This window comes from Strix uralensis, chromosome 1 (assembly GCF_047716275.1).
Source record: "Strix uralensis isolate ZFMK-TIS-50842 chromosome 1, bStrUra1, whole genome shotgun sequence".
NCBI classification, from domain to species: Eukaryota; Metazoa; Chordata; class Aves; order Strigiformes; family Strigidae; genus Strix; species Strix uralensis.
The window spans coordinates 61,888,116-61,914,103 of record NC_133972.1 but is presented as its reverse complement, the minus strand read 5'-3'; the positions used below and the strand labels follow the sequence as shown (position 1 = coordinate 61,914,103).

General features: G+C 36.7%; 1 protein-coding gene across 10 annotated transcripts in view; it reads right to left on the bottom strand.

Moving 5' to 3' along the window:
- LMBR1 (limb development membrane protein 1) overlaps nt 1-25,988 on the bottom strand; it is a 78,481-nt gene that overhangs the window by 12,014 nt on the left and 40,479 nt on the right. For all 10 annotated transcript variants that reach the window (XR_012628946.1, XR_012628947.1, XR_012628948.1 and 7 more), the window contains 10 exons: nt 17,280-17,406; nt 16,797-16,865; nt 14,294-14,358; nt 13,092-13,164; nt 7,024-7,104; nt 5,978-6,054; nt 5,692-5,769; nt 4,728-4,801; nt 4,388-4,478; nt 2,858-2,924 (listed from right to left, as the gene is read on the bottom strand). Coding sequence is in view for 7 of the 10 variants with exons in the window: in XM_074868651.1 (XP_074724752.1) it covers nt 2,858-2,924; nt 4,388-4,478; nt 4,728-4,801; nt 5,692-5,769; nt 5,978-6,054; nt 7,024-7,104; nt 13,092-13,164; nt 14,294-14,358; nt 16,797-16,865; nt 17,280-17,406 (802 nt within the window). In the remaining 3 variants the exon portion in view is untranslated. The remainder of the gene's footprint in view (nt 1-2,857; nt 2,925-4,387; nt 4,479-4,727; nt 4,802-5,691; nt 5,770-5,977; nt 6,055-7,023; nt 7,105-13,091; nt 13,165-14,293; nt 14,359-16,796; nt 16,866-17,279; nt 17,407-25,988) is intronic.

The window sequence follows — 25,988 nt, the reverse complement described above, 5'->3', positions numbered from 1 at the left end:
ACAGAAGGTCTTAGCACAAGAAGAAGAAACTGGATGACTAAATTAACCGGTAAACAGATGAAGCACAATAAACACAGAATTGCTTTCACACTTAGAGGCAAACAGTGTCCTTAATATTTTCAAAGATGCAGAGCTACAGGAAAATTGAGAAAGTCAAGTTTGAATGTAGAGGCTTCCAGACCTTTAAAGGAAAAAAAACAAAACAGGTAGAGCACTGGGTAAAGAGTTCTCTGGAAAAGAAATAATACTCTTTGACACAAAGAGGTGCAGACAGAAGAATAGCTAGCAATAGAACAGGCGTTATAAGGATGAACAAAAATGAAGCCTGACACTTCTGTTAGAGCAGATGGGAAAAATATTGTCCAGAAATTACATGCGTTTTCTTCTTACAAATAAGTAAGTCACTGCTCATCAGAAAAGATCTGACACAGCATCATTTTGTAGATTTGTGGGAGAAAAGGGTTAAAGAGCTTTGGATAACTAAGTCCATAGAGAAAAAAATTCCCCAAACTGCAATTTGAAAAATTACTCAGTAACTGAACAGAGAGGTACATCTCTAGTGGACACAAATATATATCCAAGAAAATTGGTGGCAATTTGCCAAATAAACTATTAAAGAATTATTCAGGTTGAAAAAAATAGACTTTTTTTAACCTAAATAATTCTTTAATATTCAAGAGTAGAGAATATTCTTTAATATTCTAGTAAAACTTTTGTATACTAGAAAATTATTTTTTGTTTGCAATTCTTTGTTTCTGTATTCTTGACTATTAAGTGCCCTGTTCGCAATTTGTTTCTCAGTAGTTCGCAATATGGTGCTGGTGGGAGACGTTTTTGAAGGACTACTAAAAGGCTGAAAAGTTTTGGAAAAAAATAGTTAAATAAGTTATTCTACTAAAATAAGTTTAGTAAAAACTTTCCTGGAGTTCTAAAAGAATGACAGACATCTACCACCTACATATCTAATGAGAATGCTATGAAACATGTAAAAAATTCTATTTCCATTTTTAAAGCTTGAAAAAGGTCAGTATATGTATTAGGTAATTTTTGCTTTTTTACCTTTCCCATAAAGTCGAGTCTTTTCTCTATAGTTTAGAAACTCTCTTTCTTAATAAAGTGAAAAGACTATGAATCTGCTTAACATATTTATTTCTTTTCATCTATTCAGTGCCACAGGGCAGTAGCATGTAGTGCAACACATGTTGATATTTTTGCAAAGCACCACATGACTCACTGTACTCTAATACACTCTATTAATCCTGTTTGGACAGCTGTGACTGTGCATTTGTTAGCTGTGTGTTAGTTGTTCCATCTTTTTTCTTCTTTTATTTATCTCTATGGCAAACTATTCAGGAATTTCATTTGTTAGTCTTTTTTTTTTTTTAAAGTGAGTTTTACCATTAATCTGTTTCCTATGAGACAACAATGCACCCAGCATGTATACTTACTTCCACAGAATCCATTTATTATCAACTGTTAATCTCATAGATCATTAACAATGATTTTTTTTTAAAAAAAGTGTGATGAATGCAGTAACTTAGTGAGCACAATACTAATGTTAAAATTCTATTCTAAAACACTAATTTTTCAACATAACATCTTGCTCTAAGTACTAGAACTGTTTTACTTAGATCTTTATCATACTGCCCATATTTTAAAACTCCACTACTTTAAATACTTGAATTATTCTTTTGCATTTTTGGGAAGTTTTACTACAGATTTTTAAAACGTGAGGTCTAGAATGTGCATTCTAAGATTCAACCCTCCAAAATGCATTACAGGGGGTTTTTTGTTTGTTATAGAAATGCTCTAGTAAATCTAATAAAACTCATCATTTGTAGACATACTCAGCAAGAAAATATACAGTATAGTTTACTAGAAAATATTAACTACTCCTGATTTGACAGTATTCTGGTTGAAAAGGAAATCAGCTACAGAACTATTGAGTACACATTACTGATCTGTAGGCCTGAGCTTAAACTCCTAAACTTGTACTTAAGATTTGTACAGTCCGAGGTGAAGGGTTTTGTTCTGTTCTGTTTAATGATCCCAATGAAATTCACAGTAGCTGCAAGTATTCTGCACTACTTAAACATGCAATAACCTTGCAATCTAACTTCAAGAATTCAAATCGAAGATTACCTAATTAAACAAAGTGAAGATGCAAAACATCTTTCTTTCCGACTGGTTAAAACAGTTTTTCCACTTCAAATGCTACTGGCAGATGTTAACAATAAAATCAGAACTTCAGTTCTACTATGCTAGATTCCAAATCTTTGTATTTGAAAACTGAAGCAACAAAGAATGCAAGCAGATTATTTTAGGGAAAATGAACGTAGCCTGGTATCATTGCTGATAAAAAACTTAATAAAGAGTCATTAACTGTTTTTAAAAAGACATTTGCACTCAACATTATCTCAAATTTTACACCTGAAGTCCCCAAATGTATTTTTTCACAGAAACTGAGCACCGTAATTTCAGTGAACATGAAAATATTTTATACTGCCCTGAACAAGCAGTTTCCATCACTCTTCTCACCATCTCCTGGTTTTAAAAAGTTTAAAATCTGACCTACCTTTTTTAAACAATATACTGTCCAGAAAACGCTTAGCATCTTTTTTTAGAATGTATGTTCTGCAGTTCACATATGTAGAATAACAGTTCAACAGCTCATGGTGGTGTAAAAAAGGCAACACATACATGCTCTTTCTATTGAAAGTGATGGCAAGTTAAATACATACTATGAAAGGTACAGCTACAGGTTGTTCCTTTTTCTTGGCTTTTGTGTTTTGTGGGGTTTTTTTAAACTCAATTAAACATCCTTTATTACAATGTTTTATACTTCCATTTCACTTACCCAGTGTCCTTGACATCACTGGCAAAGCAGAGCTCAGCACCAAGATTGAGACACAGTTTCCAATTATCTGTTTGAAAATGACAAACAGCATTTAAATTATAACTGGGATGGCTGAAGGCAAAAAAAAAAGAAAGAAAACCACTAGTCAAGATGAAAAAGAGGAATTCCTGAAAGTTACATTCGTCAAACTGAACCTAAAGCAATTTACAATACCATACTGTTAGTCTTGCTTACTTCTGTCACACTTCCCCATATGGTGTTACACAAGATGAAGATGATCCAAGAGACGAGTTCAAAACAAAAAAATCAAATATGTAATCATTTGCTTTTAATCAAAGTGTTACATATGCTTAGATTCAAAATAATTCAAAACTACCATGTTGCAAAATGTCAACTGTTTACTTAATTCCTGCAAACTTTTTTATAAAAGAACCATTCCATGGGTTTAGAATAGATGACTGATACATCAGCTTAAGCTTTGTATGTAACTGCTTGCAGGATTAGCATTATTTAAAAAATTAGAACAAAGAGCTTCCTTTCAATTGAATGCCTGTTGACTACTTTAAATAGTATGAAAAAATTCACAGCTGTTAGATTTTACTCTAGTTTTTGTGAAGCCTTTATAAAGAGTAATTGAAACTTTCTCTCACAAGGGATCACTTTCTTCAGCTCTAATTCTATCAGAATCCAAAAGAAAACAGAAAACTTCTTGGAAGTAGGTAGACATTAATGCATTCACTATTTATTTCTACACTATTCCTGCTGTACTGTAAACAATCCATAGAAAACATTAAGAACATTCCAACTCCCTACTACTTATCTATGTAACCATTCTGTGTGTTTATCTACTTTCTCACTTCCAACAATTTATGGTAAAAATTTCTTTATCCATTACTTTGAAAAACAATGAAACACATTGAAAAAATAATTAAATTCAACATCTGTTCCTTGGTTGCTGATCACCTCCCCTTGTCAGCTGTGGGAATATTTTGTCAAAAACCTAAGCATGTTCCTCGGCATTAGGTAACAGCATTTGTTATTCTGAAGCCAGTGCTAAATTGTAGAAAGTCAAATTAGCCTCAGACTGCAAAATGTTGCTGAATAGACCTCCTCAGTCTTAGTTTAATTATTCAAATTTGAATTACTTTGTCTGTATTACTTCTAGCAACCAAGTTCTTCAGATTTCAAACAAGCTCCCTGAAGTACAGTTAGCACAATCAAAGTTACTCATTAGCAATACGTTTCCTTTGAAAAAAGTTCTTTCACTAGCTTTTCTATAGCTAGTTAACAAGCTCTGCTATTCCCAGCTTTTTAGTGTGAATGGATGCCATCCAAACTAAACAGAGCACATCCTTTTTCCCACTCATTCAGCATTTTGAAAATCTTCCAGTTTGTGTTTACGCAGCTTACAAACAAATACTGATCACTGCAAATGAGCCATTCAGGGCAATTACTAACTAAAAGAGTCAGTTTGTCTTGGGTGGCAAGAAAGAGAGGAGGGGGCCATCACCATCACAGACTTTACCTTACCTTTGTCATAGTTGTGTCATCCTTCCTGGGAGTGAAATTTTCAAAAAAACGAAGACTGTAGAAGCCGACGACAGAGGATACCATAAGATAGCTGTGAGAATCAAGGAAAAAGGAACCTCCAAGGAATGCAAGTTTCACTCAAGTTCTCAGCAGTCTCCTAAAAGTCTTAAGAACCAAAGGAAAAAAAAAAAAACACCAAAAAAAACCAAAAACACTTCGAGTGCTTGAGGACTGACCTATCTCTTTCTTCTTTCCAGGCAAGTGTCTTAGTAAATTACCAGTGTCCCAGAAAACTAGACAGAATACTTGTTAACAGATAGAATTCTTAAAGAAAGGATACAAAATCAAAATGATTTCAAGTGCTGCTCCCACAAAACCAAAGGTGGATAGGGAGGCATTTCCTATTCCAGACCCCTACAAGGAGAAAAATGCTTTGCATAATTCAGTAAGATACATGCAACTGTTCATAAAGTTAACTTCTACCAGGACCAAAAACCTAACATCTTACATGAAATGCAGCCTCTTCTCAATGTGGTATTTAAGGGGCATTCTGATGTTCCAACCTGCAAGTCTCCCATCCTACACAATTGCATCAGCTAGTTTTCAAACTTGAGTGAAATGTGTTACTAAGACAGAAGGGTGGAATGATTCACATTTTATGCATGTTGCATCTACCCACCGTGCTGCATTTTATACATACTCCATTACTTTGGAAACTAAAATAAGCGGTCTCAGCAGAAGACAATTCCAGTTGTTCGCAACACCACTGGCAGAGTGGCCATCACCACTAAACACCTTCTATAGCTCCACAAGCTCATATACAGCTATACACAAGGGAAAGCATTACCAAGTTAATAAAAAAAAGTCATGATTAAAGACACTACTACACGATGTGCTGTTCTTTACTTTCTTGAAGTACTTTTATAATAAAGGAGGAAAAATGTCATGTTTTTTAAGAGGAACACAAACCAAGAGAGGCTTTTCATATTGTTTTTTAACACAGTTTCTTAAATTGAACATTTCTAGTCTGTATAAAAGTAGGAGACATGAGTAAAATGCAAACTCCAGGTGACTGATTTACTGAATCACTGTATCTTCATAAAGATTCTGGACTAGTTTTATTAAGAACTCACTATGACATGTAATAAATGTCTGCGTGCACACAGGACAAAAACCTAGAAGCAAAGTCAAGGTTGAAGTTCATTAGTTTCAATGTTATTAAAGCAGAAGTTCTCACTTGCACTTTTGTAAGGGCTCTAAAGCTCTACTAAAGTTACAAAAATCATAAGAGAAATTTACTTTACCCTTGATCCCTTCGGCATTGCAGTCTCATCAACCAACAGGTAAAGAATGTTGAGAGCAACTAAGAGGACTGAGATGGACTATAAAGAAGTAGAAACGGTCTTGTTATTTATAAGTATTCCACATTTTTAAAATGTATACGTTTATCCTCACCAGATTTCATAATGTTCTTTTAAAATGGTCAATGGCTTAAACACACATCACTCAAATTTTAAAACTATTCCCCCAAATGACTGAAGAATTCATAATTTTTGTTGGGGAAGAAAAAAAAAAAGCAAAAATTCTTACCGTCTCAATCAGTAGCAATATCATAACAGCTGGATAGACTAAATTCCTTTCCCAAGCAGAAGCTTTCTTCCGCCGTTCTGTTCAGAAGAGAAAAACCAGAAGCTTAATACCATAGATCACCTTAGAATAAAACAAGTGAAAATCATTCAGCTATCTATAAACTCTTGTTGTAACTCTGGGTAACAAAAGTAATCTTATCTTGAACCAACACCAACCAGTTCATAAAAATATCCACCTTGAAGAGCTGTGCCAAGCAATGCCAAAAATATTAAGCCTCTTTAGAGGAAGGCTGGGGAGACAGAGAGAAACAGATTTTTCTTTCGTGTTTACAGGCACACTTCACTGTAACATTTTTTTTTCCCTGACATACAGCAGTTCTGCAAAGTTAAAATATACTGAATTTTAAAATACGCTGTTTACAGGTATATTTTAGTACGACCTAAAGGGGCAGAAGGGAATTCCAAATATTTAAACAGTATTTTCCTCTTATAAGGCAAGACAGACAAGACTAACTCACCGGACATCACTAGTATGTCTAAAAAGAAAACCCAACAACTTCATACCAGTCTTAGTTTTGCACATAACACACTGATAATCCTGCAAGCCTTTGAATAAGTAAGGAGATTCCTGTTGAGTGGCTGCCATTAGCAGAAGTATCACTTTTCAGTTTTAAGACACTAACCTGCCAAGAATTATTTTACTGTTCTTGAACACAATTTGACTTTTATAGAAAAAATTCAAAATCAGGGATGAAAGTAATGTCTTAGATTATCCCAAATAAGGAAGTCAAGAGTGTTACAATTCCTCTAAAGTTATGTTAAAAATAAGATCCAAATCAGACTCCCTATTTAAATTTGTTTGTTAGAGGGGATCAGTGATTCCATGTAATGTATTTGTAGAAACTACAAATTTGAAAGGACTGCAAATGCACAAATTTGGTTAAGAACAAACTGGAATCAATCAAGTGACAGTTACAAGCTAAACACAGCTTCTTACGGTCATTTATTAAACTGCAATCCACATGAAACAGTAGAAAATTTTATTACCTAAATTCGTTTTCTTGCTTTTCACTTTTTCAAGCTCCCGTTCCAACTCTGCTGTCTGGTATTCTACCATGGAAGATATACCTTTTAAAACAGAAGACAGTATTTTCTTTTGGATGAGACTGACTACAGTACTGTAAGACACACTGTGACAATTCAGATTTAGGAAGCATCACATTAACTACTTGTGGCTTTAAACTGCAGGTGTTTCTTTGAGACTGCTTTAGCTACTTTTCAAAAAACAGAGGCTTAGTCAAGAACCCTCTAATTCTGTCTAACCAGAAGAGTTTAACGACATCAGAGGTTCCACGGTGTGACCTTGTGATCCCTGCCTACTCTGTTGACCAGCTGCTGCAAGTAAGAGAACAGCTACTGCTAAACTGTCACATGGGTCCAAAAACCAGTTAAGGTGTGGCAGCCTGACACAGGATGCCTCAAATGCCTCATTCTTGTATCTCTATATGACTCATATATCAAGATGTAAAGAATCTCTGGATGCCCTTCAAGGGCATTATTATTTAGCAACTTAAAGACAAAGTGGACCTTTGCCTCCAAACTGGAAACCTCCAGTTTCAGCTTCTGCCCTCCCTCCCTTTCCCCAGTCCTTTTTACTCGGCAAACACAGTTTCCATACTGCTGACCTGCTTGTTGACATATCTTCTGCTCATATCAGTTTGCCTGATTTGGTTAGCCTCTCTGTGCCACAGAGCTCCCTCTGACATCCACAGTCAGATCTTCCTCCCAACCACCCATGAGACCATATTCTTTCACCTTTTTTTTTTTTTTTACAGTTTACAGGGTATGTATGTCACTGTTGTGCAATTCCTCAAACTCTCTCCTCTCACCAGGTGAAAACTGATAACCATAGTATTAATACCTCCCCCTTGCTAATTTTCTGCCTAAAAGTTGCTCAGCAACTCCTCCTCTTATCCCTACACAGGCTCGAGGGAACCCAGCCTGTTTTTCCTCTTCATCCTTTTTCTCTTCAACCTTCCATTCTCTTCCAACCACCCACGTTTTTGAGTGCAAGCACACTGTGGTTTCTCTCCTTGATTCCAGTTCTCTGCAAACATTGCACAGTGTTCAAGCAATGATACAGCTCTGAAATGTTGACTAGAAGTCTGCTATTCCAGTTCTATCTCATTATTTCTACTTTAGCTTTTACTCTTTGCAATCACAAACCAGAAATATTCTTCCTAGGATAGAATAGAAACACTCTCCACTCATCTTTGCCCCACTTTCAACCCTTTTATTTCTGAATAATCTCACCCAAAAATAAGTTAGGAGAGTTCATGTTTTCCCTGTCTATTCCAGACCGATCTTACTCTGCAGCAATGACAGTTCAGGATCTTAACAAACCCTAAGACCTCTCTTCTTTCTTGATTTACATTGACATCTTTCACCTGTTGGCCATTCCCTACCCTCAGCCTCACCTTCAATTGCAGGCTAACCTGCAACAGCACCATGCTCCAGATACTTTTTATGAAACCCTCTCTAATAAGTTTCTATGAGATGAATAGTCTTGTCCAGGCTTTTATCTCATATCTTGATCATTTGCCTACAAAAACTAAATAGCACCTAGGTTGCTGACACAGTAACACTACTTTATAGTCCAGTGTCATTATTTTCTTATTTTCTGTTGTCTGTTTATCCATCCAGCAATCTCAGTACAAGATAAAGGCAAGTTTCTCATCCCATCCAACCCCCACATTCTCCATATTCCAGCACAGTGAGGTCATACCTGAAAACCAAGACATACAAGAGTATTTTCTGGACTTTTTTCTAAACTTGTACTCTTTACATTTCAGAGTATTAGTAGTGATTTGTTCAATTCAGTCAAATTATCAGTGAGGCACCCAACTGTTTCAAAAATTAGTTTTTAAGTGTTTACTTGCATTCTTCTTTCACACACATTTTTGCATATAACACAACCTCTATGCCGTGCCTAAGCATTTATCTTTGATACCAGTGACATAACGTGTATGTGGTAATATTTACAGGGCTTCAAATATATAAATATCTCAGATCCCACGACTAACAAGTAAGACCTACAAATGCTGTTTTGTAACAACTTCTATTCAATTGAAGTACCTCCAATATGAATGTCAGTTTAATTTCTCAGTGTTTTTTAAATAAGTAATCATAATATGGGGGGTTTTAGAAAAAGGATTTTAGAAAAACAGATCTTATTATCATGATAAAAATAAGCTTTTGTGCTGACACATTCCCTCCAAAAAAGTGTAAAACATCTGTTCTATGGAATGACTAATTACTATGAGTTAAGAAAAAGAGATGGCTATAAAGCTCAGTGGAAAAAGTCTCAAGACCTTTAATGGAAGCAGTTGAAAAAGTAAGAACACTCAAGTTACCATCTGACATGTTCTTCTCCATAATCGATTTAGGGGTCCCTGAGGAAAAGCTTTATTCAAGATATATGTTGTTCCCCCCCTCACAATAAAAATCCAGAGCTCAAAGCTGTTATTCACGGGACTCTTTCCAACAAAGTCAGCATGATCACATTAGATCCCTAAAATACTTCAGTAGAAATTCTGAATCATATTTAAGCGCTGTTCTAGTTCTTCCTTAAAAATAGTAGCAAACAACAGGTTGCTATACAAAAGGATATTTTACAAGAGGGGAAGGCAGTTTCAGATTAGTCAAAAGAGTATTTGAAAAGGATGCAGCTAAATTCTTAAAAGCTCTATAACATTAGCTTTATTTCAAACATGCACAAAGTTCAATGTCAGCGCTGTCTAGCCAATAAATCAAATTGGTAGACAAGACTTGTTTGGACTAGCAATGAAAAGTTAGAAGGGATTCTCCAAGAAAGCCACAAAGCAGCTCATTTAAGGTCAATTTAACGGTATTATTCTGTTTTTCTTCCAGCCCCGACACAAGATTTCAGTACCTCAAAGGAAATTGTAAGAGTATCTATTTGCATTCCCCCTAGGTGATTGGCAGTTCAACACCAATTAGTTCAAAATTACACTGTTACTAGCGTGCAATAAAAACAACACCTTTCATCTTTCTTACATAGGTAAGGATACCTTCAGAGCCAATAACTTTGATCAAGTAAGTATTTTTGATCCTACCCCACCCGTCTCTTTGGATTCAGGAAAACTAATAGCTGAAGGCAACTTTTTTCTTTTAATATAAAAAAGTCCCAGCTTTATTCTTCGACTGTAAGAGTGATGTGGGTACTGAAATATAATACGCTGGAAACAAACATTTTCCCAAAGCCCAGCATCTCTTCAATAGATAAAAATACTAGGGTAGATAACACGATCAAACTTTCCACTCCCTCCTCCTCCAATTTTCAGTTATACACTGTAGACATCTGAGAAGGAAGAAAATTAGTTTCCGCAAAGAAGATATGCAGTTTCACAGATTTATTTTCAAATGTGAAGAGCTTTACAGAACACTCTATCAATTGCATCACCGCCACAATAATTACATCTATATGAATCAAGAACGGCAGCAGCTCACACAGCTAAACTTTTTTCCTCCTCTGAAAACAGAGGTTTTATCCAGCCTAATCTGTGGGAACAGTGATTCATGTTACCCCCTTCCTATGTCCAGGCAATCTGAGGAAACAATAATTAAGACAGGGCAAAGCAGAGCTAGGAATGTGATAGCAATTATTCTACCAAGAAAAAAAAAAATCTGCATTGACAATCATCAAGTATTGCTTAAGCCTGTGCTCTGGTCCTCTTCAATTTTAATAAAAACTCAACTCTTTGGTTATACATATAAAATTGTTCTGAAATACATATTCCATTATCACAAAACTGTCCAGCAGTGTTACTTAAGTGCATGTATTTCCACTACCATAACTGTGGAAGAGTTGCAACAGCCATGCCAAGGGAAGTGTGTAGCCTAATATATTTGCTCTGACACAGCAACAAAACCACTTACACAATCTGTGTGTTAAGCCACAGATTATGGCCTCTGACATCACAGCACTACATTTACTGATGTAATTAGCACCACACCTCCATTTGTATTTATTTTTTAAAAATGCAATAGACATGATAAGCATGAGTCTTCATAGTTCTGGCAAAAATGGTATCTATTTTTCTGGTGTAATTCGTACATATCAGAAAGACTTCTGGCAGGGAAGATGAAGCTTTCCATGTTTGCCACATAAATGAGAACGATACTTAAAATTACTTAAATAATTACCCACAAAAATCTTGCAGAGTATCTTCTTGTGCATACAACATATTGCCCCCCACCTACATGCTATAGCCAAGTTTAGATTTTTATTTACTTTTCAGCTCAAGTCCAATAATTTTCTCCGCACCCCAAGCTATGGGCTTTCAAGCATTCCTTCAGATGGTGGTGTCAATACCATTCCCTTAGCATGTGAAACAGAAGAATTCAGTTCCCTCCCCTGTCAAAGGACATTTAAGTCCCACGTCTTTCACCTCTCAGGAGTAGTCTGGTGAGAGCTCTGTGGCACATGGGTGGGTTGCAGTTCCACTTTACATTGAATACTAACCGATTCACTGAAAGAGAATCCAACCTTCGGCTAGTGGTTAGGGGAGTCACCTGCATATGTCCTAAATCCAAACCCAGTTAGTAGATGCCTACAAACAGACTAGGTCCACCTCACCAGTGATAGTATTAAATTGGAATATAAACAACTGTTGCATAGACTTCTGTGAAGAAAAACAGCAGACAATCATCACCTCAATATCACACTCTTCACCTGAATAGTACAAACCACTCTGCACCTCTTCTAATGGATACCTGAATAACTATTTGGTCATTTTTCTGTATTGCTTTACTTATGTATAAGCACAATCACCATGACAACATAAAATATTCAGTAACAAATATTTTACAGTTGCTAGCGAACATCAAACACACAGAACAATTATAATTACCCCATCACACCTTCAAAGACATTCACTGCATGCACCTTTTTGCGTGTCTGTATATGAATGCATACATATACGCATGTCAGTATAAAAACACAGACTTCCAAAACAGCAAAGGTGAGCAGTACTTTTAAACTGAAACCATGGCTGATTTTAGCACAAGTCACTTCTCCACAAATTTTAAACACTGGAATAGACGACCACTGTGATCTACTGTTATAAAAGGTACTTTCCCTGACCAAGCAACTTCGACAGGAGACTTACTGAGGCTTGAAAGAAGAAAAGATTGAGATATATGACAAGACTGAAGAGTAAGAAAGGCAGGCAGTAAATTAAGAAAATTAAGGCTAAAATAAGTCATAAGACAACACAACAATGTGTCACGACATGAATATTCTTTGGTCTTCCAACCTGAAGCAATTGTATAAATTGTGGATGGATGGCTTATCCATGCAGTTAAAAGCAATTCAGAAGAAAGTTTGTACAATGTAATTTCCAGGTTTATAAAATCAATACTTTTTTTGTAAGTGATGCCTGCCATGCTGAATACTCTTTCTCTTAGAAGCCAAAGCTGGTTTTGAAATACTTCAAAACAGAAACACCTTATCAAGAAGTGCAAAAATGTAATACTAAATACAGGAAGTCTAAAACAGTTGTATAATTATTCACTTTAACTATTCATTAATAGAATTATTAACATTATTTATATTCTAGGAGCTATTTGGTGAATTTAAGGACTGCTCTGATGTTTAATAAATCTAAGATTCTAAATAATAATGAACTGCAACAGAAAAAATCCTCCAAATAAAAACCAAAACTCATAATGCAGGAAGTTGAACCTCTTGCTAATACAAGTTCTTTGTTCTTCAGACAAGGCTAAAATACAGTCATTTACCAATCCAAACTATTTTGCAGTAAGGGTGGTGGGTCTGGTCAACTACTCAATTTACCTTCTCAGTCTCAGAATATTCACATATTAGAGCTGATGAATGTGTTAAAAACAAAAACAAAGCAAACCACACACACTCAAGACCCAATCTTGAATAACACAGTGAACCTAAAATGCTTGTTACATACATGTTGAAATTTTCTATTTTGAGAGAAGAGGCTATGTAATATTGAGATCAACACTCCTAGCCAGAACCACGCTACTCTAAATACTGTATTTGAAGAAGTACCAGAACATACCATTAAGCCTCCTCTGAATTGCTTCCTCCTCTAAAGTGATGATATACATCTGCTCATCTAGGTCTTCAAGAATCTGTATTTGGAAACAGAAATATGAACTATCAGAGTCACTTGTTCTTCTGACCACACTAGGGTTAATTTTGTTCTAGTATTTCTATTTTTTAAATATCTATTTTTTAAATATATAGTCTACAACTTTACAGTACTAATAACAAATAAGAACTCCACAAAAGATTATTCCATTCTGTTACAGAACTATTTCTTTACTGTAAGCAAACTTCCTGTTAAGTTTTCATTTCAGGTTAAAACTCTTATGTCCAGTTTCAATCTAAAGAGACTCAGGGAACAGGGGAAGGGACAGTATATCTAACCTATATTCAAGTCATTATCAACCTTCACACTCAATTTGATTTAAACAAAAATAACTGCAGATTTTGAGAAAGTATATTAAAAAGTGACTTTTCACATAAGCCAGTATTTCAAGCAAATATAAATTGCTATTGGAAGCTAAAACCAAATAAATGAAGTCTACCTTACCATCAGGTGCTTTGAGTTTAAAGCTTACAGATAGCAAAACAGTATATATTTTCTTTGTATTTTCAGGGTTGAACTGGCTAGCGAAAAGGAACGCAAGACCCAAGTGCACCCGAATTTTAGTAAATACAAACTAGCAAACATGACAGCAAAGTCACTAGAGTGCATGTTACAGAGTACATGGTACAAACTTCTCCCTTCCCTCACAGCATCCAGCCCAAGAACAGTAGAGTATCTATGTCTAAGAAGTTCTTACAGATGCCAACTACCTACATTTTCACCCATAGAAGTGTACCCCCAGGTACCCTTCTTGATATCCAGCCTTAGTTTGGTCTTGTATCCTTTGCTCCTGAACTCAGAACAAGCCCACACTTTTCAGGTATTTGCAAAACAGACATAGTAGGCAATACTGGCAATAAATATTAATACTAGAGGCAGTTATATAAATTGGAAAACCGGAGGAAGTCTATACTATTAAAAAACCCAACTTTCTGTGGATAAAAACAGGCTTTTGTGCTCTATGAAAAATTTTACACAAATAGACTATGGAAACTCTGATGAAGAGAAAATTATATTGAAGTGCAAGCAAGCATTCTAAAAGAAAGTACCCTAATGCCATTCTACCTTTTAACAGATAGCACATGAGGACAGATTGGTGTAACACTTACTGATGGCTTCACCAGCAACTGACCCATTACTGTAAACATCCGTGAAAGTCCCACTGGTGTGCATACTACAGAAGAAGAAAGAATATGCAAAACAGTGATTTGTAAGACAAAGACCAATGTTTAGTTGGATGTTCAATGTACTATTCCACATATAACCAAGCATGGTTTTGAACAGAACTGCAAGAGCTTCAAACTCCAATATGAACTTTAAAACACACTGCTATCATACAAATTTTGAACAAGACAAGCATCTCTCCCCTCCAAGAGCATAACTGTGAATTTTTTGTCAACAAGGAACACCATATAATCAGATATCTTAAACTTGCCCAAGTAATTATTTATTCAAAGCATGTGGCACCAGAGGCTATGTCTACACTAATAAAGTCAGCAGTGCCAGAATACATTCCTGGGCATTAAGACTTGATTGCCTACACCAGTAAACTGCTAAAATTATCCCTGGCATGATTTGCCCTGGGCCAGTTAGCACTTTCCCAAACAATTCTCAGGTGCAGTTCTGGAGTTCGTGCAGTCCAGGAACAATTATCATGAGGCAATATGTACACAGCCACCTTCTGCAAACTGCAGTATCATGGATGGAATACTACTGGGCCACAGCACTGGAGAACATCTCAGGCACATTTAATCTGTTAGCACAGGTGCAGCTGTAAAATCAAGAGATCATGAAGCTGCTTTGCTCTGAAAGTTATACTGCAACTTCAGCTGATAGTAGACTCAGCTACCAGATTTTAAGCTACTTTTCTATGAAATAATAATTGGCCCTTTTTGATCGTAGCCTGAGATGGTTTCCAGGTATGGTGCATATATGCTTGTTGGGAGAAAGGCTCAAACCATGATAACAGGAAGTTACTCGTAAAAATCAACAGTTTAGGGAGAACAGCCTTCAAATACTGAAGTGTGTAGGAGATGGAAGAAATCTGTAACAGTAGGGGTGAGGATATACATTTATAGTTTCCATTATAATAAAACAGTGTTGCCAAAAAAAAAGCAGCATACAAGATTTTATAGCGAGGATTACATTTCTTTTTATTAACTCGTGTTTCACTATGACTACTATGTTTACAGGAAAAATATGAGAGTATTCAAAAAGGCTAACTTCAGCTAGTCTTCCTTTAGTACAGAGGAAGCCTGCAAGAAAAAGAGAAAAGAGCAAGGAAGCAATGCTCCACTCCAAATCACCACTGCAATAAGCCTTACTCATACACTGCTTCAGCAAATAAGCCAGCGGAAGATCTTACGAAGCTCCATCCCAGCATCTACCACTTTCCCACTGCTGTATGCTGTCCTTTCAGCTACACAGATAAAACAGCTTGGAGGGCCTTAAATAATTTTAGTGATTTGCTTGTATAAATTAGAAATATCTCTTCCAAAAATTGGCATTTAATCCCAATTATTTTGGTGAACTTGTTTACAATAGTCCCAGAACACACTCTGTGTTTTCAGCTCTGCTGAAAAACTGCAAAACAGATACAGGAAATTTGTAAGCCAGCTTCCCCATTAAAATGTTCAGCAACTGTTGTGAATCGCACTCTTGAACAGCCTACATGAGACATTCAAAAGCACACTTTTTTTTTACTTCCTCCCCTCCCTTCATGAAAGTGGATTTAAGAATCTCCACATAGAGACAACTTCAGAAGACTCACCAAGGTCTGTGAGCAACACCTTTCACAGGCAGATGTGCTTAGTTTTAAGGATGTTTCAAACTGTCATTCCCCACCCTTTCTCCACAGTAAGTGTTAGCTGTAAACCTATAACGCCTGGAGAACAGGTGAAAGCATGATAATCTAGGAAGGAAGATGTTCTGTCCCCCTCAGACATTTTCTAGAAATTATTTGGGGAGGGCAGAGGGGGAGCAGAAATTATAAATGGGATTTGGAGCCTTCCATCATCTTTCTTACTCCCCTAAACATGGATGACTGAAGTCTGGCTAGGACTAGTTGGTATAAGGTTGGGTTTTTTATGGCATTTGTTTCATATGCAACTGTGTAACTGACCTCCAGACTGGCCAGATGGCTTTCATAATCACAAAACTGGTAACTGCACTGTTTTACAACTTCTGTCTATACAGGAAGATTTTCAGCTAAAAAAGGAAGAAGGACCATTTAATTAATATAGGACAAACTAAGTGTTCCAAAATAACTTTCTCTCTATACTACTGACCTCCTGCAGACATTTCATTTTAAAATTGTACTTTTGTTTGCAGAATGGAGTCCCTATTTTTCAAGTACCTGCTTTAAAAAGTTAAAAACTGAAATTATTTCGGGTGAGATATGAAGTTCCTCAAAAACTGAAAGTGTAATGTAGCATTTGTTCACAAACTTCAGAACGCAAAACTAACAAATTTACATGTAAATTTAAACTTAAGCATGAAGAAAACAAAAACATTTTTTCACACTCAACTGTCACAATCTTAATTTTCACAACAAAAAAGTTTCCTTTAATCTTTAAAAACAATGAAATCATTCATGCTTCGGAAAATACTTACACAGAAGTAACAAGCATCCCATCAGTGATATACAGGAATATAAATACGGGAGGTAGTATTCCCAGAGGTCTGTAAAGAAAATATTGAGCACAGCCTTAGCTTATTACAAAGACACTACTTACATCACAAACACAACTAAATTAATTTCTTTTCTTAGGCATTCAGGATTGAACAAATGTATTTTCAACACTAAATTAAGAATTAGTTAATAATCCTGCAGGCAACTAAATTCAAGTACTTTAGCTTGAAAAATATCTTCAGCTTTACTTCCATTCCACTTGAGTCACTTGTTTTTAACATACATCGAGTCCACATGAGCATGGAACTTCTCAGCATGCTAAAAATGGTATTGACTAAGTTAACACAGCTTCTTCACAACCTGTGCAATACTTGCGTAACATTTACTAAAAATACATTTCATTGAAAACATCCATTCCCATAATTAAAACGAAACTAGTGTGGTGGGTTTTTTGAATTCCATACCATACAAAGACTCCATACTGGCAGCATCATTGTCTATGAGTGCTGACGCCACCCATACGATTCCAAGGATAAGCAGTGCAAGAAGAATAAGCATTACAAGGGTTTCCAAAATGCGTGCTCTGATGCCCTGTGGGCAGAAGAGAAGAGAGGGAGAAAAAACACAGCCAAAAACTTTGAATCAGATATTTTCAAACATAAGAAAAATACAAATAAATAGCAGTTCCTTCTTCTTAAATATATACTCACATTTTATCATGTAGACAAAAGCATAACATGTAATGCACATTTAAAAGGCGGTGCATAAAAAAAGGAAGTACTTACAGCTTTATAGTGCCCAGATTGCATTTTTCCCCTTAAAACCATAGAAAAATGTTTTAAATTGCATATGCCTTACAGTTCTCATTAATCTCATTATTCCATAAAGTATTCTTTATACCATATGATTTTGCTCGAGCATTTTTAAAAGATGGATTACTTTTCTAATACTTTCAGCAAAGAAAGTGGATTAGCAAATTTTTATCTATGATTCCAATCAAGGGAATGGAAAGCCAATTATGGCAAATAGCCAAATGGCCTAGCAAGCATTAAACCCTGCACAGGTACAATGCACCAATTTAGTTAAAATACATTCTTCAACTGCAATTGCTTCTGCACCATTCCTCACAGTCTTCAGAGCCCTCAAGTGTACGGTTGGAGTAACACTCGCTCTCAGTCTGCCCACACGCTGCTGCTGCGGCAGCCGCATCCATTACCTCCCATCTTGGCAGGCTCGGTGCTGCCTGACACACGTACCTCTCGCTTACAACACACACAAATCACAGGTCTACAAGGTTATATCTCATAGCATTTGCTCTTGAGTCTAAAAAGGTAACAATGCTTTAATAGATGAGTGTTAGATTTGCAAATGTAAATATAACATTTATTTTTTCTTACTGGTGTTTTTAAGACTAATTGTATTAGTGTCAAGCAACAGAGCTATTTGGACACTTTCTTCAGACATACTTGCCATTAAGGGACCATCAGATTTCACATAACAATTTTATTTTTCTTCATTTGCCAGTATGTATCTCCACAAGCAAACCCAGCCTCTTGTTTCTCACACAGGTTCACCCCAACTTGGGCATATTCCACTGAAAAGTCTACTTTATAGTTAAAAGCAGAAAGTTTGTTTTACTTTATTGTTTCCCTACTATTGTCACCTCTTCCCTCGATGCTTAACACAAGAGGGTAACCTTAACATGACATTTACCCTGAAAATTAGGCTCCCTACATAACCACTGCATCCAACCATGAATGAGGACCTCAGACATCCTAGCCATGAGCACTGATCTCTTCTAGCACACCAATTCCTCTCCACCACCAGTCCTGTGCAGAACAGCTAAGGTAGCACAAAGGGAAAACAAAGGAGACCTTTGCAAAATTCCCTTTAAGGCTTAAGTGATCAGACTAAGTCCAACTCCATAAAGGATCTCAAAGACCAAATTTCAAATTAAAGATAGTATGGATAGGATACAGATTTACTTCTAGAATGCATTTTGTGTAGAATAAAAGTGTCTTTGAGGTTGTTAAAAGTTATTAAAATGTTATTTTTGTAGTGCTCAGAAACTAGCTTTCAGTCTTCCATGAGTTATTTTGAAGGTGAGCATGTAAACCAAATTGAAGATTTGAAGATTAACTAGCCATATGCTTAACATTAAAGTTTTGAACTTGAGTAATAAGTTACCAGGAAATAAACAGGCTACAGACTAAGTACTGAACACTGATACAGTTTCTTCACTTTACAACAGAAGAAAGTCACAGGATTAGAAGAAAGCCCAAAACATTCTAGGATGCATGCAGAGATCTATTTCAAGCTTTCCAAAAACCTTGCAGATTCCTTTCCTCTCCTATGCAGAGGAAAATATAAAGCTACCTTCTGGGTTTCTGAAAGCCTTAGCCAGAGAAAGTGGATTCCTTATTTCCCTACTATGCATCACATGCACAAATCTCAGCCTCTCTGACTTTAAGCTTCACAGCTACAGATTCTTCTGGACAAACCTGGAAAATGTTTCATTTTACATGGTGACCTGAACATCAAATTCTCCTCCCTTGGATGGAGTAGCACAATTGTCAAAACAGATAAACAAGAAATACGCTATGATGGAGACAGTCAACTGTATTTTTTCATATCTACTGCAAGTGTTCTCTGAAGACAAGTAAAGATTAGGACAATACAAATAACACTCTCTCTCAAAAAAGAGATGACCACAGCAAGTATTTGGAGGTAACATTGCTTTTGGCCAGAATTACCATTGGCACAAACTCTAGAAAAAGACAGTTAGCTGCCTAATAAGCCTTCCCCATTTTTTGGTTTCTATGCTAGTTTGAATAATCTTTGACTCTCAGAAACTTGGGTTTAACTAGGGAGAACAGGAGGAGATTGATCTATCTCCACACCATGTGATACATCAAGAATACCGCAATCTCATGCATTTATTGAAAAGCGGGACTAACAGTTCACTCCAAGTGCAGAACAATTTTTATATTACACAGCACACACAATAGGATTCACACACTGATGATCATTTTAAAATAGTAAAATAGTAATATTTAAGAACTTCAGTGAAGTGACTAGATAGAAACATTCTGTTGTACGCACTAATGAATACATGGTAACAGTCCAGGATAAAATAGAAGAAAAAAAATTAAGATGCTTAAAGCGTATAGGTAAATACTTCATCTCAATTAGTCACCCAAAAGACTGTGCCCTGTTAAAACATTCACATTCCAGGCACATTAGTTCCTACGTACATACATTAGTGTACCTGTCAAACAGCTGCTATTTGCAAGGAATGAAAGGTAGAGAATTTCCCCTCATGCACACACAGAAAACTTCTGGAGAATCACAGAATGGCTGAGGTTGGCAGTGACCTCTGGAGGCCATCTGGTCCAACCCTCCCTGCTCAAGCCGAGCCACCTGGAGCTGGTTGCCCAGAACTACATCCAGGTGGCTTTTAAGTATCTGCAAGGATCAAGATTCCACAACCTGCCTGGGCAACCTGTGCCAGTGCTCAGGCACCCTCACAATTAAAAAAAAAAAAAAAAATTACTAAGAAGTGAGCCTTAGACACCTTTACTACTTATTTTTGCTGAAAGTGGTTTTGTTTGTCCAGCTGAAAAATTTAAATCTTGGGCATTATCATTAGTAACATCACTAATTTAAGAGCTGGGCAAAAATCAATATCCCTGACTTTGAGAACAGAGAGAAAAAACAGGTAAATACAAGCAACATTTCATTTTATTTAAATGAAAGCAAAGCTATGCAAAGAAACCTTGAAATTCAATGTTGATTTTTTTTTTCCCTGAGCAAAAACCTCTTCACTGACATTTGGGTCTGGCTTAACATTTCTTCTTTGAGTCATTTCACTTCTCTCCCACAGCCCCATTATATTACTCAGCACAAATACAAGCACAAATATAGGCTAGCTATGAGTGGATGGAGAACAGCCTTGCAAAGGAGGACTGGGGGGTACTGGTGGATGGAAAACTGACTATGAACCAGCAACGTGCGCTCACAGCCCAGAAAGCCAACTGTATTCTGGGCTGCATCAAGAGAAGTGTGGCCAGCAGGTCAAGGGAGGTGATTTGAGGGAGGTGATTCTCCCCCTCTGCTCCACTCTCATAAGACCCCACCTTAAGAACTGTGTTCAGCTCTGGGGCCCCCAACGTAAAAAAGACATGGACCTGCTCAAGCGAATCCAGAGGAGGCCACGAAGATGACCAGAGAGGGCTGGAGCACCTCCCCTGTGACAACAGGCTGAGAGAGTTGGGGTTTTTCAGCCTGGAGAAGACTCCGGGGAGACCTTCTAGCTGCCTTCCAGTACTTAAAGGGGGCCTACAGGAAAGATAGGGAGGGACTCTTTATCAGGGAGTGTAGGGATAGGATGAGGGGTAATGATTTTAAAATGAAAGAGGGTAGATTTAGATTAGATATAAGGAAGAAATTCTTTACTGTGAAGGTGGTGAGACACTGGCACAGGTTGCCCAGAGAAGTTGTGGCTGCCCCCTCCCTGGAAGTGTTCAAGGCCAGGTTGGACGGGGCTTTGAGCAACCTGATCTAGTGGAAGGTGTCCCTGCCCATGGCAGGGGGGTTGGAACTAGATGGTCTTTAAGGTCCCTTCCAACCCAAACCATTCTATGGTTTCTTAGATGAGCCAAATGTCATGGCATGTCTTCACAGCACAGAAGATAACTGCTACTTCTATTCTATTTCACATAATACTTCTTGTACTTTTTAAATCCATTTAGTCCTTGCATTCTTTTGTGTGAAAAGAAGCATTAGAAGTCCACTATCTTCAAACCAGCAACAATTCCATCTAAAACTGGAGATTTCAAATCAGCTTGTAAGAGTACATTTGTTGTTCATGCTCAGTCTACACCATTGAACCTGTCTTGAGTATAGAATTAACAAATGAGCATAACATGAAAAAACACATAGCGTAGGTATGTAGGACTACTTCAAATTAGCATTCTAAGCAAGGAAAAATAGTCATACAGCATCAAAATCTTAGCATCAAAAAAGTGAGTGTATTTGAACCAACTGGAAGAGTTCTTTGATTCCTCATCCTCAATGTGCAACTGGAAACAAAGGAAACCTTTACAACACAACTGAAGGAGGTGGCCTACACAGCAAGTTAAGTGTGTGTGCACGTGCATATGTATGTACACATACAGGGGCAAATAAGGAAAGAAGGGGGGGAAATAGTCACCTTTTACATCAGAGTTTTCTAGTTTGATTGTTTAACTGGGAGAAATAGCCTCATGAGCTCCTATGATTACTGCTTAACATTCCTACTGAAACTAAACTGACTGTACAAGAAATGGCAAAATACTTTATATTTTTAGCTTTCCATACTGCAGTTGAGAAGGAAGATTAAGTTGTCCAAATCTTCATCTATTCTTCTTTTCCTAATGGTTCTGACAGGTAAGAACAAGTAAAGTAAGCACGATACAACCAACCAGCTTGCACCAGGTTTTTTAGAAAGTTTTTCTAGATCTCAACTTTCAAATCTGCATCTGATAACACAAATACTACTTCATTCTTAACGTGTCCTTCATTACGAACAGAATGCATATACCACAACTAACTCACTGTCTTCCGTATTATTCCACTTGCAGTTTAACCTCTTAAGGGAGGAGGGATTTATCTTCAAACTAAGCATGAATTGCACAGTAAAGCACCAGAACGATACCTCCAGGATATTAACACAGTGAGGAAGAAAGACTGGCTTGCATCTATCCTATGTTCTAGTATTTAAAGAATTCAAACATAAGATGCAGACGGAAACAAATTATAAGTGTCTATACAGCTTAGAGGGGGACATAAGAAAAACAACCTTGATACCACTATTAATTAAAATATCGAACTCAGATTTCAGTACAGCATTAACTGCACAGCCTTAAATAATGCTCCCATGCTGTAGACTTATGAGATGAACACAACCATAGCCTTTAGAAACAATTAAAAATGTTCCCCTCCATCTCAGGCTAAATGATATTGGTTTTAAATACGTTGGTAAGACAGTTCTAAGTGAGGAGAGTGAGCTCAAGCAATACACTTGCTTTGTTTTCAGTAAGACAAGCTGACCCCCACAGTACTCCTATTAGCATAGCAATTTTAAGGAGATCAAATCCCTTACTTTCTCTTGGCCAGTTACTGCTGGGATGCTGGTTAAGTTGGAGAGGTAACAAAAACCAAAAACATCAGACATACCAAGATTTTAAAATCTTTTTTAGTGCTACAAATACCAGATATCAAAAGGAAAAAAATCACAAACAACTCAAAATGTAATTGAGCTTGAAGTTATAAAATTAAATGGGGAATGGAAATATATGTAAGGTGGTGGGTTTTCACACTTTCACTGCTATACACTAAGAATATTGCTTCAGCTTACATTTGTGTGCATGAGGAGAGAGGTGTGGGAAAGAAATAAGTAGGAGGACCTAAAAAAAACCCCAACTATTCTTTTTTTAGAAAAAAGCTTGTTTAGAATAAAGCCTAGTATTAGAAAGATTATTTGCCAGTCAGGAAGATTAGAAAATCTCAATCTGTACCCAGGACACATAGTCCTCAAAGAAAGTGGATGAAGTAATGTAGACCATGGCTACCTCCTCAGACACTTCCTGAAGATCTCAAAAATACAAGCATGATATGAATAGATTTTTTGATTATAGAGAAGGGGCTCAGAAAGCATCTTCACTTTTGTAGGTGTTGCTGTTGCTCCTACTCCCCAGGGATATGCAGAGAAGGGGGAAGGCTATGAAACACTAAAAAGAATGAGAAAGAAATGAGCTGGAAGTGAAAAAGAAAAGCAAAAGGGAATGGGACAGCAATAATGTGAGCTAAAAGAAAGGTAGAAGCGTTGAAAAGAAGAACCTGGTCTTTGGTCTTCAACTCGTACATAAATTTCTCTGTAGATCCAAAAATGAGAGGAATGTTTCTGGGACGGACAGTTAGGGACATCCTTCGGGAAGCAAAAACCACAATTTGAGGGAAGGTGGCACTTCTGCTGGATTTTAGTTTTAGTAGCATAATTTTAAAGTCTTTTTTCCATGAAGGTATCTAGAACAAAACATTAGCTTTCATTGCTTCCACCATTACAAGCACGTAAGACTATCTTTGGTAACTGCTAAACAGGAAAACAAAACCACATCTAACAGCTTGCAGTTTCCTCAAGTGAGTTTCAGATTATCCATACAGCAAAATGGACTTCTGAAAGTGAATTACCTGCGTGGTTCCCTATTGTCAGGGAAGCAGAAGCTTGGCATCAGAGAGGACAACTTGACAGTTACATAAAAGGAGTCTCTTGTAGAGGATGAAAAAAAAGCCACAGTCAATACAAATTTTTGGAAGCTAATTACTACAATTTGATATAAATTACAATTAAACTGTTTATGAAGAAAAACAGGGGAAAAGAGTGGCAGATTATACCCTCACCCACTTTTTTTTAAAAAAAACCTTCAAAGTTTCGCAGTTTAGACTCAACAGCTCACCTACATTATTAACTCACAGCTCATTTTCAAAATCCATCTAGTTTTTTAATGTGAGTGCTTAACCAAGTGAATGATTTTTTTAAAGGAAAGATATTTAACACATCAATCCCAGCAGCCTGGAACTTGCCAGAAACCTAGTAATATCCATCATTTTCTCTGTACACTAATGGGGGGGAGCCAGGGTGGGCAGGGATGAACAAGAAGTGCATTTGAAGCTCTCAAGGCATGCCTACCAATAAAGTTGTCCTACAAACATATTCTAAGGATCTTGTGGTTTGTACAGCCTTAAGAGATACCTGACTCTGACTTCTACTTCTTTAAAATTCAATTGCTGAGACATTCAGAAGTTTTAAATACTGTTTAATCCTGGGCTACTTAACACTGCCTGGAGCAGCGGGCCTAAGGGTTCATGTTTCCAGAAAAGCCTAATTTTAGCAAGAAAGGTTTTAATTATTCTAGAAGTGTTCTGACAAATTTTTAGTTGCTACTCTAGAAAACATCATCAAAATTTTACCGTATTTCTTTCTTATTGTGATTAACACAGATAAATCATCCTGGATGGTAAACATCCAAAACATACTGAAAACTAGCACATGGCCAAAAACCGGGTAATTCTTCAGCTGAAAAGCCCAATGAAGTACAATGACAACAACAGTCCTGAAGGGATGACTGATGTCATACAAGAAAAGTATAATTACTAAGGAAACTATTTCTCCTCCCCAGTACATTTGTGTTAAGCAGGATGACTCCTATGACAGTTCAAACACATTAAGACTTTTCTCACTATGTCTGTTCACACATAACACCTAGAGGCTGGTTTTTACTTTATAAGAGAACGTGTTTGGTGATAGTTTCTTACAGCTTTTCAATAAGAAAAAAGGAGACTTCTTGATAATGGAGACAGTAAGAAGTGCTAGGGTTTTTTCCCCACATTTAAAATTCTACAACTGTTTTGAATGATATAAATGTAACAGTACAAAATGCTTTGCCATTAAGCTAGCATAGGTAACAAGTAAGACCTTGCTCTGCATACGGGTTGTCCACAAGATTTCAGGTGCCTGGGGTAACTAGCAGTTAGCACAGGGATCCTTCCCGACTACAATGACTCACTAGGACAATGCATAGGCAAGAAACCTGCTGACTGTTCCTCTCTCCATTAAGTCACATGCAAAATCTGGAAAGCCTTAAAAGGAATTCTCTGACCACTGCCATTCTTGCAGAGCTAAGGTAAAACATGCACCATATATCTAGGAAGCACACTGTGGAAGATACGGTTATCATCCAAGCAGTGACACAACCCTATGCCAGATACTCACAAGTTGTTACTTTTTGGGAAAGAATAATTACATAAGTGAAAGCAATCAAGCCATTTCTTGCCAATTTTTGCTCTGCTAGTTGTGATTAGGAACCCAAATATTATTTTCCAGCAATTTTTAATGCTTTTTAATGCTATAAGGATTTTAACATATATGTACAGATGGTATTTACCAAGAGTTCTTGTGTTTTAACACTGATGAAAGAGTAAAAAGAGTAGAAAAACTTGCAAGGTGTTTTCTTTTTCCATAAGAGGCAAAACTCCTGTTAAAAATCAAAGAACTACAGCCCCACCCCTACCTCAAGTAAAAGCATTTCTTTGCTGGAACGTTACCTGGCTATAGTGATTTTGATGAACACATT